Below are 20,059 nucleotides of genomic sequence, written 5' to 3' on the forward strand. Positions count from 1 at the left end.
TATTTGTCTCTAGACAGAAAAAAGAATCTTAATTTCATTTAAAAAAAAAAAAAAAAAAAATTAGAATATATTATAGACAATAAAATTTATGTAATGAGTATATATCGTAAAATTTTTTTTTTTAAAATTATATATGAAGTTCAAGATGCATGAATAAAAATATATTTTCAAAAAAAAAAAAAAAAAGGAACTTTCTACTTTTTATAAGTTAGAAAAATAGTTTTAGAAACAATTTTGTGCCTTTCTACAAGAAGAGATTTTTTTTTTCTTACGTTGTATTTAATGTAAATATTGAAGAGATAAATAATTTTTGTTTTATTTTTTTTTCAAATGTACACATACAAATAGAATATATATATTATATAAATTTAAACGAATTAATTTAAGAAAAAAAAAAAAAAAGAAAGAAAATAAGAAAAATTATGAGTAGAATCAATTTAATAAGCACAAAGGAAGTGTCTGAAGTTGTCAGCTGGTATACTCATGTTTGTGCTGGAACTATGCAAGGATATCGTTCTACTGAAGAAGATGTAATTTAATATTTTTATGATCTTTTTAATTTTAATTTTTTTATATAAATATTATATATATTTGATTTAAATGAAAAAAATATAAAACTTTATAAAAAATAAATAATGGTTAAGAAATTTTTTCATAATAAATAAAATGAATAAAAAGAATACTATTATTTTACATTTTTTGTATTTTTAGTTAAATTTTACACTAATTAAGATAAATAAAATAATAAATTTTGCTTTATGATAAAATTATTAAAAGTTAGAAAAATTATATATCAAAATATTTATAATTGTTTTATATGTTAGGCAACTGTTATTTTAGCATCTCTTAAAAATTTTCCATCATGCAAGTATAATTTTTTAAATTAATTTTTTTTTTAGAAATTCATATAAATAAGATATATTTAAATTGTTATTATAATTATTTTTTTAAAATGAACTATTTTAATTTTTTTCCTAATTTTAATTTTTTTTTATTTTATCTCATTGTATTTACCTTTTTTTGAAAATTTAGAATGTGTTCTATATTTGATGGGTTAATATAAAATCTTCAATCATAAGGATTATAAAAAAATATTAAATAAGGAATATTTATATATATATATATATTAAAAACTTCCTCTTTTTTTTTTGTGTAGTAAATTATATTTATAAATCAATTTTAATATTTTAGCCACATAGGAAAAGAAACTGCTTTATATTGTGCACGAAATATTGCTAATTTTATCGGTATATATAAAATGACGAAAATATTATAATATTAATGTAAAAGTATAGATATATTCCATATATTAAATATTAAAAAAAAGAAAAGTTTTAATTATTAAATAAATTTTTTTTTCTGAAGGTAATTGTAAATCTTTAGATTCTAATAATATAATAAATGCTTGTATTCAGATGGATAACGAAATTTTAAGTATGTAAACTTTTATTAAGATCATATAATATACTAAAAAAGAAATATATATAATTTAATTTATATCCCACATTTCATGATAAAACCTTTCATTTAGCATTATTTTATTAAATATGATTATTTTTTGTTATTACATTTGCAATTTTTGTATATATAGTTATTTTTTTATTGTATTGTTTAGGCATAGTGAACAGATTTTTTCTAATCATTTTCCTAGTTTACATAAATTTTATTCATTTTTTTTTTAGATAGTAACTTTGCTAATAGTGGGTCAACAGGTAAAATAACTAAAGTTTTTTTATATAAATTAGCATAAATTTTGTATCAATAAAATAAAATAAAATAATAATTTATTAAATAAATAATTTAATAAAAAAAAATGGAATTAGATAATTATATACCAACATTTTATTATTATTCCATTTTTTAGCAATAATTGCTATTATTGAAAAAATTGTGAACAAAGATTTCTTTAAGCTTTATATATGTAATTTAGGTAATAATTTTTAAAAGCATATAATATAAATTTCATTATTTTAATTTATTTTTATTTTGTATCTTTTGAAATAATAAATTGATCAAAGAATAATATAAATAACTTATAATTCTATTATGATTATGAATTATAAGTTTCACTCTCTATTTTTTATATATTTTAAATTTATAATGATATTTCATAACTGGTATGAATAATAATAAATATAAAATTAATTAATTATAATAATATTTCAAATTATCAAATTGTTGAAGGAGATTCGCGTGCAATGCTAATAAAAAGTGATGGTTCCTTTATTTCATTAAGTGAAGATCACAAGCCTTATAATAAAAAAGAAAAAGAAAGAATTGATAAAATTGGAGGATTTGTTGAAAATGGTAGAATACTTGGTTATATAGGCGTGTCTAGATCATTTGGAGATAAAGTAAAAATTAAAAATAATTAACTATAAATTATTTTCAAAAAAATAAAAAATAAATATCTTTTAACTTATATTTTTTAATACATTTATTTATCTATACATTATTTTTTTTTTAAGTTGCTTATAATTTCCTTGAAATAAATTCATTTTTAGCATTTGTTTATTATTAAAAGTTTTTTAATTCATAAAATTTTCTTTTTAGAATTATAAAAAAAACTCCAATTTTCCTTATAATCCACATGAGGCAATGATAACTTGTATACCAGATATAAAAATATTTTATGCAAACTACGATGATATTTTATTTTTAGGATGTGATGGATTATTCGAAACTTTATCATGGAATGATGTAGCAAAATTTAGTTATGAATACATTAATGAATATACATTAAGTGATGCTGTAATAAATATTTTAGATTATGCCTTATTATCAGGTTCAAAGGATAATATAACTATTCAAATAATTAAATTTTTCGATGAAAAGATAGACAATTTTTATTTTAGAGAAAAATTAGTACCAAGTATTTATATACATAATGAAAAGATAACAAAATACGAATTTTATGGAAATTTTTTAAATAAATATCATATAAATGATAAGAATATTATAAATAATTTAATGGAAAGTTGTGATGAAATTAAAGGTAAATACTCTTCTATTGAGCCATTTTTAAAAAAAATTAGAGAAAACAAAAATACACATATCATATTAAATAGAAGAAACAACAAAAATATAAAATATTTGACTCTACCTATCCTACGAGAGGATCTTGTAACAAACGATGTTCTTAATAAAATGGATCAAACTGACTTTAATAAAATGATAGAATTTTTTAGAGAATATGATAGAAAAAAAATGTTGAATTATTAAAAAAAAAGAAAAGGAAAAATAGAAATTGTATCAAAAGTGATTCTAGAAAGTTCAATAAATAAATTGTTGATTGTTTGAACCAACTATATATATTATATGAATGATCAAAACGATGAATAAAAAAAATGAGAAAACACTAGGTTTTTTATAAAAATGAAGAATATTATCATTAAAGAACGCCAAAAATATATCATTTTGCGATTTAATAATAGAATTTAAAATATATTCAATTTTTTGCATAATATGCAAGTAAAAAAAAAAAAAAAATTCAAAATTTAATAACAAAAAGTGTCATATGAACCAAATAAAAAGCATGTACAAAACGAATAAATAATTATTTTATTTAAAAATTTCCTAAACATTATAATTGTTAATTTTAGAACAAAATAAAAACTAAATAAACTCAAAATGTAAATTGAATCAAATTAATGTATAAAATAGTAAATTTGTCTTACATAATATTTTATTTGATTGAAGCTGAGCACAATATTCTAATAAATCACACACACATTAAATGAGGAGAAAGCGATATTTTCAATAATCAAAATAAAAATAAAATAAAGCAATAAAGAAAATAAAGAAAATACCACTTCATATTGCCACAAATAAAAATAGAAAAATATAATAGCTACTTTTGTTAGGTATTAATAAAAAATATATAGCATAATTAAGAAAAGAATGAATACTACTGATATTATGCTAATATACAGCTTCATAATTAAAAGCTATTTTATTAATTTTTTTTAATTTTTTTTTTTTAATTAACACCTCTCATATTAAATTATTTCTATTTTAAATCATTTTTAATTTTTATTCATTTTTATGATCCCAAAACTTATTTTTTATGTAAATGTAACATTTTAGTTATTAAGGCAGCAACATATAAAAGTTTATATATATCATTAAAGTACTTAAAAGAACTTTTTTTTTTATTATATGTATAAATATAGTGTCTTTCCTTTATTTTTATTGTTAGCTATTAAAAATCCAGAACTGTATAATGATATTAATGTTTTTTTTTTAACTTAAAAATTATTAATTAAATATGAATTTTACACACGAGATATTTCTGATTTAAAATGGAAAAAGTTTATCAAAGTACAAGATATAATTGCTTTACATAAAAGAAAATTATTAAATTTCACAAAATAAAAAAAAAAAATTTTTAATTATGATTTTTTATTCAGCTAGTAATATAAAATAACAGAAATAAATAAATATATATTACTTTTTCTTTCTTTTTCAGTAATCTTCTTATGATGTTGTATTTAATACATACTTGATAATTTGTGAAACTAAAAAAGAATACTATTTTATTATTAACAATTTACTTAAGATATTCAAATTTGCTTCTATTCCATTGGAAGAATTACACTTTTTAAAATAAGTAATATAGATGAATATAATGAACAAATATTTTCTTGAATTTTAAGAGATTTAAAAAAAATAAAAAAGATTTCAAAGCTAACAGTTTTCTTAAGTAGAATTATTTATTCCGAATTATAATATTTATATAATAAGAAAAAATCAAAATTATTTTAATTTTTTTAATTAAAGAAAAAATTATTATATTGTATAAATAAATATAATTTTATTTTTCCTTTGAATGTTTTAAAATATTAAGAAAAAGAAATTTTAATAACCTTAAGGTTAATATATTTACGGCCAATAATTAACATTATATATGATATAAATATTTTGTATTTTTTTCTTTAATATATTTTAGCTTTACACATATATATATTAAATCCTGTCTATATTATTTTTTTTTTTTTTTTTATTTCATATTTATCAAAAAATAACTTTATAAGGAAAAAAAAGATTATTTCTTATTTTCCTTTACTAAGATTATACACGAAATACGTCATTTTTCAATAGTAATCTAAGGAAAAAAAAAAAAAAAAATATAGCATGTGTACTTTTATAAATAAATAATTATGACGTGTTCATAATTAATTTAATTTTTATTAACATAGCATACGCAAAAATTATATATAGGTTATCTTTTTTGCTATGTGATTACTGTAATTGAATTAACTTCGTTATTTTTTTAATTTGCATTATATTTTATTAATTCAAGAAGTTTGTACATATATATATATATATATTTTTTAATAAAAATATATCGTTAATTTTTCATCTAATAAATCAAAAAGTTATTTAGATTAAAATATCGTTTTCTTGTTTTTATATATTTATTTATTATTATTTTTTTTTTTTTTTTTTTGTTGTTGTGTAAACATATTATAAAATAGTTTTCATTTCATTTTATAAATCTTGTTTATCGTCATAATTTATAAACAATTAAATTAAATTTGGAGCGTTTTCATAACTTGCAATTGTTTTTGTTACTATCATTTATCAAATTTTCCATCTTTCGGTTTTTTAATTAAAAATTTTCTTTTTCCACGAAGCTGTTTCAAAAATGCAACCCTTTAATTATATGCCACAAATTGATAATAAAATGAATGTTGTCTCAATGCAACCATTTCAAATGTATGTACCTAATCATAATGTAGTGTTACCTCAAACTTATCCTGATAATACACAACAATATTGTCAACCTATATTTTTTGAGCCATTACCACCAGTATATGTCAAAAACCAATTATTACCTTCTCCAATTTTGGTTCAAATGCCTGCAACAGTAGTTGTTCAAAATGAATCTCAACCAACAATGGTACTTAACCAACCACCATCTAATATTGTCGTCAAAAACAATCCACCAACATCCGTTTTTGTTAAACAATCTAACCCTAATGTTGTTGTGAAAAATGAAGCAGCACCAAATTATGTACAAAGTCTTGAGTCATGCCAAGACACAGTTACAGACATGAATCGTCCAATGATGACAACTTTCAATAAAAACACTTTGTAAATATAAAAATTCAATGGATAATTTTAGAATTATATTATTATTATTGAAATTTGAATCAATTTAATAAAAAAAAAAACCAAAAAAGTAAAACGTGAAATAAAAATTAAGAAAATAAAATAATATAAAAATATATATAAATATTTTCATATATTTAATAAAAAATTATTTATTTATTTTTTTTTTTTATATCATTAAGTTTTTAATACAAAGAAAATATATATTTTTAAATAAGTTCTTATGATGAATATAAAGAATTAAACAATTTTATATGAAGTTTATGATATACAGAATTTATAATTTATTTTACTCTGTTATTATTTATTTGTTTTATTTTGTTGTATTTTGATTAATTTATTTAATTTATTTTTTTTTTTTCTTTTACTTATTATCCATTCATAGATTTATTTTTTTTAATTTTTCCAATTTGGTAAAAAGAATTTTTATATTTTCTTAAAAAGCTCTAATATTAGAAAACAAATATTTGTTTTTAAAATGTTTCTGTTTTAACATAAATGAAAAATATTGTTATGAATTTAAAAATATAGCAAAATTACTATAAAATTCTTCGAATGTGGAATCTCAATATGACTTAATATTTGTTTTATCTTATTTTTAAATTTATTCAAAGTTTTCTTAGATTTATAAGACATAACATATTATTTTACATTTTTTTAAAGGTTGCATTTGTATTTTCAATGCAAAAAAAAGAAATTAATAATAATAATATTTGGAAAACATTTTTTTGTATGAGAAACATAAAAATTAAGAAGATAACTACATCAATAAAATGATTTGGATTATATTAAATAATATAGAATTTTTTTATAAAGAATAATGAATAATCAACGTTTCACTAATGTATTCAGATATAGTTTAATGAGATATATATTATTTTATATTATTTTTCATATATATGAAAAGTTTTATTATGTTTCCTATCATTTTCATATAAGCATATCTTCATAAAGACAAATAGTTATTTCAAATTTTAAATATTTTTATATTTCAAAAAAAAAAGAAATATGTATTACAATCAAATATGAAAACAATTTAGAATAAAAAAGTATAGTTTTTTCTTTATTATTTTTTATGATTTGAGATTAATTTGTTATTTTCCTCATAAATTTTTGAATACAAATGCTATGTGTTTAGCTATAAGAAGATTTTTACTGGTACACAAATGTGTATTTATTAGGAATCTTGCGTTAAACTTTTTCATATTTTAAGTACTGACTAGTGCTTTTTGGTTAAAAATTATTATTACATAACAAAATAACAGAAGAAAAAAAGTTATTTAAAATAAAATATTTTTGTTTTACCAAAAATATATAGTGGCGCTCATTCTAGAAAATTATTAAATTAGCAATTATATTTCTAAAACACAATTCCAGTTTTTAAGATACTGGTTAACGTTGTAAAACAGTTGACATGTATATTAATGATATTGTAAAGAGTAAAAAAAAAAAAAAATACACATAAAATATATATGAAAAAAAATTCTTATTTTATTAAATTAAAAATTATTCAATCTTATAAAATATATAAAATATAGAATTATATATTTTTCAATCTCGTAAAAGAATAATTTTCTTAAACATTTTCTCTAAAAATTTATCTGCTTTTTTTTTTCTTATTTGTTTTTAAATCATTTTATTTTCTTAATTTTATACATCTTTTCTGTAGTATGTTTAATTTATATACCTCATTTACGCTTATACTATTAAATTGTAACTATATTTAACATTAACATTTTTTTTTGGTACAAATAAAATTATAATTAGTCACATATGTAAATATATATATGTTTCTCTTCATGTATATATAGAAATAATATATACATTAATAGAACATTTAACTAATTACTACTATAAAATATTAGGGTAGGAAGTTATCTAAATCAAACTTTGAGTTCATTATGATGTATTAGCTTAATTTTCTAAGGAGAATTTAAATTTTGTTATATATTTATTTTGTTCTATTTCATTTCTAGATGATAAATTAACTGTAAATACTTTTTATATGTATAATGTTTTTCTTGTTTCATCTCCTTACAATTAACTGGTACTAATATAAGCTGCATTGTTATTAGCACATAACACTGTATTGTAAGGTGTATGTTTTTTTTAATTATTTAAAGCAGCATAATTAAAATACATATTGTTTGTAGGAATATTTTTATTCGAATATACAAGATTATTATTGTTATAAATATATGACGGATCAACGTGATCAATATACTGTGAGGTATTTATTGCATTTATATTTTCATTAATTTCTTCATCTATTATATTTGTTTTATTCATGTTAAATTCATTTAATTTTTCATGTGATCCTATCTTCAAATTTGGATTATTATAAAATTCATTTTGTGACTTTTGAATGATGACATTCGGATTTTGCTGTCTAACTATTATTGGTTGCGGTTCGTCACTTTTTAAAATTATATTTTGAGATGGTAAGTCTAATGTAATTGGTAATTTGGGTTGAGTGTGGATAATTATAGCTGATGGTTGCCTTACAATTATAGGTTGTACACTATTATTCTGTATCACAAAGTAATATAAATTATCCATGTTTGACAAACAAAAGCATATTAAAAAAAAAAAAAAAATACACAAAAACAAACAAGCTGAACAACGAATGATATTAAAAAAATATATAAATGATAAATAAAAAAAAAATTTAATAAAAAAAAAGACAAGAAAAATTTCTACAATAAATATTATTTTAGAATATTAATAACAATTAATATGTATTTTTTTTTTTTTATTAATATTTAAAAAATAAAGAAAAATATCTTAAAACTAAGACAATTTTATTATTTTATTACAAAAAAGTTAAAAAATTATATAAATATATATATATATATATATATATATATATATAATTTAATATACTGAAAATTTATGAACAATTTTTAATCATTATTAAAATTATTAAAATATAAATCTATAGCAATAAATAATATAAAAAAAAAAAAAAAATTAAATACATTAATCTATGACTTATGTGCTATATTCTAAAAAAAAAATAATCACATAATATAAAAGAGATAATAACAAAAATATTTTACTATATTTCTATGTAAAAAAAGTTGAAGAAAATTAATATTTATTTTATTTTATTTTTCTTCACTACACATAAATATATTTTATATATTAAGCCTTTTCTTTTTTTTTGAACTCAAATTTATAGTATTGAATACATTCTACAATATATAAAAAATTGCAACAAAAAAAAAAAAAAAAATTGAATAATATACACCCTTTTAATAAAAAAATACTTGCATAAAATTTAATGAGGTATAACGTATTCTTCAGAATTTCATTTAAAATTAAACTTTTTAAAAAATTTAGTGTTTTTGTTTCAATTGTTAAAAAATGTATGTTGTTTTTTATTTCATTTACTATAAAAGAACTTTTATAATAATTATATAATGTTAATTAAACTATGCAATTTCATTTTTTTTTTCCCCAATAATTAACATTTCCGCACGTTTAATGTCTAAAAAAAAATTTAATAAATTAAAATTTTTCTTTAAATAGAAAAGTATATATATATATAAATTTATTATTTATTTTGTCTTAAAAAGTAATATAGATGAATTAATACATATGTGCGTGAATATTTATATATACATATTTCTTAAAAAATGTAAAGTCCTTTAACCAAAAAAGAAAAAAATATATATGTTTTAAATTCTTTGAAATATGTATAAAAAATTAAATGTAAATTTCATAAGGATTTTTTATTAATATGCAACAATTTTGTAGTTTAAGATAAAGTATACTGTTTTTTATTTTCTAATTATAATGATATTGTTTTTTTTTTTTTTTTGTATTATCAATTAAAAAAAGTAATAAAATGAAGCTACATTTAAAAAAAATGGAAATTTGTTTTTAAATTATGCTTTAATTATTTTAAATATTTCCTTTTATGATATTGGAATTCATGTATTAACTCACAACTATATTTGGTACAAGCACATATATATGTGTGCATCTAAGAGTATATATATATATAAATCTATATAAAATATATTTCAGTTCCATATAGTATGATAACTTCCTTCGCGATCAATTCTTTTGTAGGTATGAGAACCAAAATAATCTCTTTGTGCTTGTACTAAATTAAGAGGTAAGTTTTTTGATGAAATCATTTGAAAATAAGCTAAACTAGCAGAAAATGCAGGAATTGGAATAGAATATTGGGTAGCTAATTGAACTATTTTTTTTAAAGAAGGCATTTTATTTTTAATTTCATCTGAAAAATCTTTATCTAAAAATAATAATTCTAATTTTTTGTCATTTTTAAATGCTTTTGTTATTCGATCTAAAAACACTGCTCTTATTATGCATCCCCCTCTCCATATTCTTGCAATTTCTCCCAAATCCAATTCCCAATTCATTTCATTAGAAACATGTTTTAAAAGGAATAATCCTTGTGTGTAAGAAATAATCTTACAACAATATAGAGCATTTAATATGTGATTTTCAATTGCATCTATATCTTCACATAAGTAATTTTGTGTTTCATTGTTAAATTTTAAGTCAGTTTTAGTTCTTAATTCCTTAAAAGTACTAATATTGCGTGCATCTAAAGCAGCACATATAGTAGGGCATGGTATTCCTCTTTCAATTGATTCAAGCATAGTCCATTTTCCTGTTCCTTTAGCACCAGCAATATCAAGAATCATATCTATTAGATAATTATCAGTAAGTTCATCTTTTTTTTCAAAAATTTTTGATGTAATTTCAATTAAATAAGAATTCAATATTCCTTCATTCCATTTTTTAAAGACTTCAGATAATTTCTGATTATTATAATTTAATATATTTTTCATAATAATATAGCTTTCAGATATTAATTGCATATCTCCATATTCAATGCCATTGTGTACCATTTTTACATAATTACCTGAAGAACCTTTTCCTATATATGTAACACAAGGAGAGTCCCCAACATGAGCTGAACATTTTTCTAAAATATTCTTGACACAATCATATGCATATTTAGAACCCCCTGGCATAAAAGAACAACCGTATCTTGCTCCTTCCTCTCCTCCACTTACTCCCATAGCTAGATATTCTACCTTTTTTTTTTTGCATAAATTTATTCTTCTTTCTGAATTTTGATACCATTCATTTCCACCATCAATAATTATATCTCCCTCTTCAAAATAATTTAATATATTATTTATATTTTCATCAACAGCTGGCCCTGCTTGTATTAATAAAATAATTATTCTTGGTTTTTTTAAATTATTAATTAATTCTACTAATGTTTTATAACCATATATAACTAAATTTTCTTCTTTTGCTCTTTTAATTGTTTCTTCTGTTCTGCTATATGTTCTATTATATACACCTATTTTAAAACCTTTACTAGCAATATTTAAACTCAAATTTTGGCCCATTACAGCTAGACCTATTAAGCCTATATCACACTTATTTTCCATATTTAAGTAAAAAAAATATTTAAATATCAAATTACTAAAGAAATAATTAATGAATATTTTCTTCGTGCATATAAAATTATTCTATACACATTTGAAATTAATTTAAAAATGTGATAGATGTTTATATTATATCTAAAATAATTTTTATGTTTATACAGTTATAAAAATATATACTTATATATATATTATAATAAATTTTATAAAGTAATTTTAATTAAGGGGAAAAAAAAAAATGGTGAGAAAATTATATGGTAAATAACTAATAGCGTTAATTTCATGTATATGTAATAATTTTTTTTTTTTCTTAATGATTATAATCACGAACTAATGTTTTATTTTTATTAATCAAACTTATTAAATTTTATTTTTTCTCTATGCATGAATATTCAATATATTCTATGTTATAAATTTTTCGGTGGATACCTTTTTAAAGAATTTATTTTAATTTTTCTTAGTATCTGAATTCTTTTGAATAAATATTTGATAGTAATTATATATTTTATACAATTTTAGTACTTAAAAAGAAAAAAAAAATTAGATGAGATAATTATATATATTTCCTTTTTATTATTTTTTTTCTTTTATATGTTAATATTTTTTTGTTGCTTGTAATATGCCTATTAGTATATATTTATTTATGTATATGTATGAAACGATTTTTTAGAAAAATAATATCTACATGTAAAGAATCAAAAAAGAAAAATTTCCAAAAATGTATTAAAAGTTATACATTTTTTTTTTTTTTTTATATTGTAATATTTACGATAAAATATGTAGTTTATGGTTAAGAATTAAATAATAAGAAAAAAAAAAAGCTAAAAATAAAAATGTAAGAAAGGAAAATATAAAATAATAATATATCAAAAAAAATATTATTATAAAACTATAAAGAATACGAAATAATTTTAAAAAATGAGAGTGACTAAAAAAATTTTAAAATTTAAAAAAAAAAAATAAATACATATGTTTGTGTTTTACTACAGCTAACAAAAGATTTTTCATAAATTATTTCATTTTTCTATGTTTAATATATATAATTTAAAAATGGTACTAATAAACAGAAAAAAATATGTTTTTATATATTAGGGATTTTTAAATTGATATGCAATTTTTATAAATTTCTCTTATTTTTTTTTTTTTTCTCCTTTTTTTGTTTGCTTTAATAAAATAATGTTTAAAATTATTAGTGTACTAAATAAATATTTTTACCTAAGAAATAATAATAAAATTTATGCTAATTCAAGTATTCTTAGGGGATACACAAATAGTTCTAGAATAAATTTAAATAATGTAAATAGAAAAATATTTAGAAATTATACCACATTATCGCAAGAAGCAGTAAAGGCAATAACAAATCTAAAGGAAACCATAAAAAAGCAAGATAAAAAAAAAAAAAATATTACACGAGAAACTCTTAAAAATTGTCAAGGCCACAAAAGAAGATTTAAGTTATTTGGTGATAGAGAAGAATTTCATAATATAGATAGAGATAAAAATAATTTAATAATAGAACCAACTGATTCTTTTCGAGCCGTTATTACTACATCAAAAAATAATGTGCATATTCAAGTTATAAACAAAAGCAAAAACTATAAAACTATATTTGGTTCTTTTGCTGGGAATGTAGGTTTTACAAAATCTTTACAACAAAGTGAAAGATGTGCTTATAGAATTGGTGAAAATATAGCTAAAAAATGTAGAAGACTTGGAATATTTTCTATTGATGTAAAGTTCAGAAGAATTATGAGAGTGGAAACAATTTTACAAGCAATGTATGCAAATAATTTAAATATAACACATATAATACATGAACCTAGATTACCAAGATGTGGATTAAATGCATCAAAACCAAGAAAAAGAAGACGCGTCTGAAAAATATATAAAAAGATAGACTGAAGATATACTTTATGTATATAAACATTTTACATATGTATTTATTTAAAATTATATATTTTTTTATTTAATTTTAATTTTTTAATATATAAAATAAATAAAAAATATAATATGGTAAAGAAAAGATTTAGTAAAATTAAAGGTTATATAAAATTTTTTTTTAATGACTTATTTTTTGTATCATTTTGACATTTATTTTGTATCTTTATAACATTTTTTAGTTATTCTTTATTATTTCTTATCAAATATATTCGTGAACTTTTTTTAAATACTTTTTACATTTGTTTTACTACTATCATATTAATACCTTTCAAAATGTGTATTTTTTATTTTTTTATCTTTAAGTTTTTAAGTAATAAAAAAAAATATATGTAAAACAAAAAATAGTAAGACAATAGCAATTTTTTGTAATGGATAAATGTAAAAAAAAAAAAATATATATAAAAATGAATAAAGCATGATAACCAATTTTTTTTAGTACATTTTCAGAGGAAATAAACGGTATATGAAAATACTAGTAACTAATTTTTATACAAGTTTTAAAAAAGAAATAAAAAAAAAAAAATTAAGAATGTTTATCATATAAAATTATGTTACAATATTTATTTTATTATATTTTCTTCTTATTTAAAAAAATGAAATTAAAACCAATATTGTATGTTCGTGATATTGGTTCATTAAAGCTATCAAAAAAAAAAAAAAAGGAAACATGAATAATAATAAAATTAATCACAAAAATAATAAATATTATACAAAATTAAAAAGAGCTTTATTTAAAAATTAATTAATTTATAACTTTTTCTCTGTAATTTTTAATGGCATGCTTTATGGCATCTTCGGCTAATAAACTACAATGAATTTTAACAGGGGGTAGGTTTAAATGGGAGGCAATGTCATCATTTTTAATTTTTAAAGCTTCATCAATTGTTTTCCCCTTTATTAATTCTGTTGCATATGAACTACTAGCTATAGCTGAACCACAACCAAATGCCATAAAACGAGCATCTTTAATTACATTATCTTCAATTTTTAATTGTAATTTTATAACATCACCACAAGATGCCTTTCCAACAATAGAAGTTCCAACATTTTTTTCATTTTTATCGAAGGATCCAACATTTCTTGGTTTATGAAAATGATCTTTTACATGATCACTATAATTACGTGTATATATACAATCGTTCATGCACTTACCTTTCAAAAAATTTACACATAATACTTCCTTTTGTTTACATATCTGAGTAATTTTATTAAACATTTTTTACTATCTCTAAAAAAAAATTTATATATATATATATATATATATAATTAAATATATAACAAAAATATTAAAATAAAATCCCTATCTCATTTTTATTGCTTAATTTATATGTATTTATATTTTATTTTATATATTAAAAATTTTCTGTTACATAAGAATAAATACAAGAACTCCTTATTTGCTTTTTTTATTATATGTGAACTCAGTTTAATTAAATAATTCATATAATCAAAATAATCAGAAAACAATATATATTAATAAAAAAAAAATGCTCGATGTAATACTTCTAAAAATTTTTAAGTAGAACAAAAAATGAAAATAAAATTAGCAGTATCATATAATTTCTTTTTTCATTTACATTTAAAAAAATAAAATAAAATGAAATATAAAAATATTTGAATTAAAAAACTTGTATATGTTTTATACGAAAAAAAAAAAAATTAAAATAAAATAAAATAAAAAATTTTTATTTAGGTTTTTTTATATTTAAGTAAAAAATTAATATAAAATAAATATTGAAGTTAATTTTTTATATTTTTTAGTGTACAAACAAAAAAAAAAAAAAATAGTTCTAAGAATATAATTTGTGTAAAAAATTTAAGAGAAAAAAAAATAATTTTTTCTAATGCAAAAAAAAGATGATTACAATTAAAAAAAAAAAGTAAAATTTTGATTTTCTTTTCATTATTATCATGGAATCTTTAAAAATATATAAAAATTATATGTTTTTATTTTTATTTTTATTTTTCTTTTTTTTTTTGTCTCAAAATTGAATGTTTTTATATAAAGAAAAATATTTATTTACTATTCTTATTAACATATATAAATAGGATAATTATTTGCAAAAAAATTAAAAAAAAATTATTAAAAAAAAATTAGTTAAATACGTATGTAAAAATATAATTTAAAAAAATGATTAGGCAAATAATTTAAAAAATTATATACAAAAGTAGTATTAACTTTTCAATTATTAACAAAAAATTTTTGGAATTTATATGTAAATATTTTAATATAGAAAATGTACTTAAGTATTTTAGAACAGTGCTTTCATTTGTTTTCTGTTATTTTTTAATATTCATTTACATGATCAACATCTTCATTAAAAAATTTGAACATTTCTACAATTTTATATATTAAAAATTTTTTTTTTTTTAATGAGATATAATTTTTACTTTTTCTATTACAAAATCTCAATTATATATTTTTTTATATTATTTTCCTTAATTGTTTTTCATAGTTTGATCTCTAATATATATATATTAATTTCTATCTTTTATCTACTTCACATTATTATGTTAATATAGCAAGAGGGAGAAATTCATTTGCATAAGTCTATAAAACATTTAGTAAATATTTTTTCCTTTAAACATAAGTTTTATACATGTATAAAATTAAATTATAATTTCAAGGAAATAAGCAAATAGTTTTATCTCTTCTAAATATAGCAACAATATATTTAAATAATATAGTTGATAAATTATTTTTTTTTGTTATTTTTCAGAATTTTTTAAAAAAATGTGTATTACTTCTCCTTTAAAGTTTTCTCAAAAGAGAAAAGTACATTTTTTTTTTTTTAAATTTTATAAGCTTACGATGATGAATATATTTAAAAGTTATGAAATAATAAAAAAAAAACATATAAAATAACATTAATAAAAGTTTATTAAAGTTTTTGAATTATAATCTAGGTAAAGATAAATTCTATTACTTATACATATAAACGTAGTAAAAATATCCATAAATTTTATAATGTATATTTACACACGTATATATGAAACTTCGAAAGTAATTCACATTATTTTTATTTTTGATTATTAAAATTTCTGACGAGTAAAAGTAAATTTGAAACAAAAAAAAAAAAAAAAATACTAGTTGACTGAAATTGGTTCAGTAATTTCCATTAAATAATCTATAATACCTTTATCATATTCTGTTGGATTTTCTTCTAATAAAGGAAGCAACTTTTTTCTAATGGTATCATGATACTCATTAATATCATTAATTTCCTCTTGGTTTAAGATAGAAAAATCTAGTAATTTTTTTTCATATGGATAAAGAGTCAAATCGTTAAAGGAAAGATATTCCGTATTTTCTTTTTTTTTTTTACTGATTACATACTGCATATTTTCAATTCTGAAACCAAATTTATTTTCTAAATAATAACCAGGCTCATTAGAAAGAACCATATTTTTTTTTAAAGGAGTTCCAGTAACTGGAGAAATAGAGCAACCTCCTTCATGAACATTTAAAGATAGACCAACCCCATGACCTGTACCATGACTATAATCCATATAATTTTTAAATAAATATGATCTAGCCATAAAATCTAATGCAAGAGAATTAGTGTAAGATGCAAAAATAACCTTTCTTAGTTGCAAATGTCCTTTTAAAACTAATGTATATGCTTTTTTTTCTTCTTCTGTCGGTTCCCCAAAGTGAGTAGTTCTAGTAACATCAGTAGTCCCATGAAGATATTGCCCTCCTGAATCTAATAAATATACACTCGGAGAAATCCTAGTGTTGCTTGTCTCTGTTGGCATATAGTGAATTATTGCTGCATTGGATCCTATTGCTGATATTGTAGTAAAAGAAGGAAATAAAAAATTCTTTTTAGTTGATCTGAAATAGTCTATTTTATTTTTTAAAGAAATTTCCGTTTCATTAAATAACTCTTTCGACTTTTTTTTTTCGTTAACCCAATGAAAAAATTGCAATAATGCTAAAGCATCTAATATATGTGCTTCTTTCATGTTTTCTATTTCAATATCATTTTTAATTGCTTTCATATTTACAATTGGTGATTTTTCTAATAAAACATTTTTTTTATCAAATAGCATATAAATAATTAAATTAATATAAGGACTTAATGAAATATCGTAATTTATAATTTCTTTGTTGTTACAATTATCACCTGTTAAATCTATAACAGTTTTATTATCATTTTTATTTTTTATTTTCGTTGATATGTTATCCCTTAAATATTCTATTACATTTTCATAATCCTTTATAATGATATTATTCTTTTTTAGATAATCTTTAACTTCTTCTGTTAAATTATTAACGATAGTAAACAGGATAATTTTATCAAAATTATTTTTCTGTCTATTAAATTGAAACAATAAATAAGAATAAAATAAAGGAGAAAATTTGTAATCATAACCACGTAAGTTTAAAAAATAAGCTATTTCATCTAATTCAGAAATTAATAAATTATTTACGTTTTTATTTTCTTCAATAAAATAGTGCTTCATTTTATTAATTTTTTCAGAAACAGAAGATCCATTAAACTTTAAATCATGTATGAATACACTCTTTGTATTTACTTCGAAGTCTTTTATTTCTATCAAAGAATTTTCCAATATCAAGAGATTAATATTATTATTTTGTTTTAAATGATCAAAGTTATTTCCATATATTACTTTTTCCTCAATTTTTTTATTACTATATCTACGTGCAATACTATTTCTTAATTTTTCAAAAAATCCAACACCAGTATTTTTTCCATCAAAAGCAATATTATTAAATTGCAAAGAAGAAATTGTCTCATACATTTCATCTAAATTACCTATTCTCATAATTTTTAGTGTAAAAATATCTTTATCTAATTCAATGTTTGCTTGTAATTCATATAATGGATTAACATACATTATTTGTTTATCTTGCGTTATTATTAAAGTTCCATCATCCCCACTATAGTTACTCAAATAATAAATCTTTTTATCTTTATCATTTATTACTTCTGAATTATGCTCATCATTATTCATTAATATATATACATCAATATTATTTCTTTTCATAACATTTTTTAATTCTTCTAATCGAGCAATATATGGCTTCATTTCGTTATTTTTAGAAATATTTCTGGTAACTCTTTTAATATCAGATTTTTCTAAATTATTTGTTAAATTATTTGAGATTGGAAATATTTGTTTATTTTCTTGATTTATGTTTAAATTAGAGGTTTCTAAAGCTTTCCTTAAATGCTTTGCATAGGAATCATAGCACACCTTATTATTTAAACAATTATCACTTATGTTATGTTCAGAATAATCGGTGATATTCTGAGATTTACTATTTGAATTTAAATAATGAGCTGAAAGAAAAAAATTTCCTTTATTTCTTTTAAAAACATTTAAGTGGAATACCATTAAAAAGAAAAATATATATATGAAAGTTTTTAAATGCATATTTAACAAACAAATATGTAAAAAAAAAAATATATAAAAATATATAAAGATAATTTATATGTGCATAAAACAAATGAATATTTTAAGTACAGCAATGCATGGCATGCATACTAAATTTTTCTTTTTTCTTCATTAACTTTGAAGAACATAATAATTTAGCATTTAAACATATATTTCTATATATAAAGGAACTACTTTAAAAAAAAAAAATGATAAAAACTAATAAAATAATAAAAATGGAAGACTTAAAAATTAGAATTATTAAATAATGCGGGAGTGTTATTTTAAAAAAAAAATTCAAATATATATGCTTTTCTTTAAATTATTATATAGAACAATGATCTCTAAAAGTTTTAAACTTAGAATTATAATTTTATATAAAAATTAACTTTAAAAAACAAAAAAACATTATAAAAACTATAAAATATTTTATTAGGAATTTTAATATATAAAAAATGAAAATTATAAACTTTTAAATTTACAATCTCTAGTAATATTTTTCTTTAATGAGTGCATTCAAATTTATAATTTTAAAAAATTTGATTCGAGTTTTTTTACAAACGTAAACAAGCGTATATTTTCAATTTTATTAGAATCATTTTTTTATAATATTAAAAAAATAAATAAACAAAAAATAACAAAAAATAATTTGAAATTTTTTTTGTAATATTATTAGAAAATGCTGAAATATATTTAAAAAAAAAAAAAAAGCATATAATAAAAAAGGTATAATGCAATAGAGGAAAAACGGATTTTTGCATACACATAAATAATACATATCTATACTGATGTTTTATAATTAAAAAATTTAAAAATTAGATGATGTAAAATTAATTTATTATTGTGTGTTTTTGCTGTGCTTTATTAACATTGTTTTTAAGTACAAAAATTAAAAAAATTAATTAAAAAACCTAACTCTAAAACTGATTTTTCATAAAAATTATTTCTTATTTTAAGCATAAAAATATTTACTTTTGTATCATATAAAGCATAAACTTATTTGTTTTATTACAAATATTCCATTTTTTGTTAAGAAATTTTATTTTAAAAATTTATCTATATTTCATACATCATTTATAAAATTTCTTTACAAGTAAATATATCAATTGTTATTCTATTTTTTTTTTTTTATACAATATATGCTCTTATAATATTATAAT

General features: G+C 18.7%; 7 protein-coding genes across 7 annotated transcripts; 3 read left to right on the top strand and 4 right to left on the bottom strand.

Moving 5' to 3' along the window:
- Positions 1-422: 422 nt before the first annotated feature.
- Positions 423-3,222, top strand: PPM3 (protein phosphatase PPM3, putative; the record flags this gene model as incomplete). Its single annotated transcript, XM_028678048.1, has 9 exons — positions 423-530; positions 825-868; positions 1,033-1,053; positions 1,192-1,247; positions 1,366-1,434; positions 1,683-1,712; positions 1,865-1,930; positions 2,185-2,354; positions 2,554-3,222. 9 exons carry the CDS (start codon positions 423-425, stop codon positions 3,220-3,222), a joined length of 1,233 nt encoding a protein of 410 aa, XP_028534376.1.
- A 2,425-nt stretch (positions 3,223-5,647) lies between these two features.
- PRELSG_1226100 (conserved Plasmodium protein, unknown function) lies at positions 5,648-6,100 on the top strand (the record flags this gene model as incomplete). The annotated part of the gene is made up of 1 exon (XM_028678049.1): positions 5,648-6,100. One exon carries the CDS (start codon positions 5,648-5,650, stop codon positions 6,098-6,100), a length of 453 nt encoding a protein of 150 aa, XP_028534377.1.
- Positions 6,101-8,223: 2,123 nt separating this feature from the next.
- Positions 8,224-8,673, bottom strand: PRELSG_1226200 (conserved Plasmodium protein, unknown function; the record flags this gene model as incomplete). The annotated part of the gene is made up of 1 exon (XM_028678050.1): positions 8,224-8,673. The coding sequence occupies one exon, from the start codon at positions 8,671-8,673 to the stop codon at positions 8,224-8,226; it is 450 nt and encodes a 149-aa protein (XP_028534378.1).
- A 1,469-nt stretch (positions 8,674-10,142) lies between these two features.
- PRELSG_1226300 (6-phosphogluconate dehydrogenase, decarboxylating, putative) lies at positions 10,143-11,558 on the bottom strand (the record flags this gene model as incomplete). Its single annotated transcript, XM_028678051.1, has 1 exon — positions 10,143-11,558. The coding sequence occupies one exon, from the start codon at positions 11,556-11,558 to the stop codon at positions 10,143-10,145; it is 1,416 nt and encodes a 471-aa protein (XP_028534379.1).
- A 1,170-nt stretch (positions 11,559-12,728) lies between these two features.
- On the top strand, positions 12,729-13,430 carry PRELSG_1226400 (mitochondrial ribosomal protein S11 precursor, putative; the record flags this gene model as incomplete). Its single annotated transcript, XM_028678052.1, has 1 exon — positions 12,729-13,430. The coding sequence occupies one exon, from the start codon at positions 12,729-12,731 to the stop codon at positions 13,428-13,430; it is 702 nt and encodes a 233-aa protein (XP_028534380.1).
- Positions 13,431-14,235: 805 nt separating this feature from the next.
- IscU1 (nifU protein, putative) lies at positions 14,236-14,709 on the bottom strand (the record flags this gene model as incomplete). Its single annotated transcript, XM_028678053.1, has 1 exon — positions 14,236-14,709. One exon carries the CDS (start codon positions 14,707-14,709, stop codon positions 14,236-14,238), a length of 474 nt encoding a protein of 157 aa, XP_028534381.1.
- Positions 14,710-16,580: 1,871 nt separating this feature from the next.
- PRELSG_1226600 (aminopeptidase P, putative) lies at positions 16,581-18,899 on the bottom strand (the record flags this gene model as incomplete). The annotated part of the gene is made up of 1 exon (XM_028678054.1): positions 16,581-18,899. One exon carries the CDS (start codon positions 18,897-18,899, stop codon positions 16,581-16,583), a length of 2,319 nt encoding a protein of 772 aa, XP_028534382.1.
- Between the last annotated feature and the right edge of the window lie 1,160 nt (positions 18,900-20,059).

This window comes from Plasmodium relictum (genome assembly GCF_900005765.1).
Source record: "Plasmodium relictum strain SGS1 genome assembly, chromosome: 12".
Taxonomy (NCBI): Eukaryota; Apicomplexa; class Aconoidasida; order Haemosporida; family Plasmodiidae; genus Plasmodium; species Plasmodium relictum.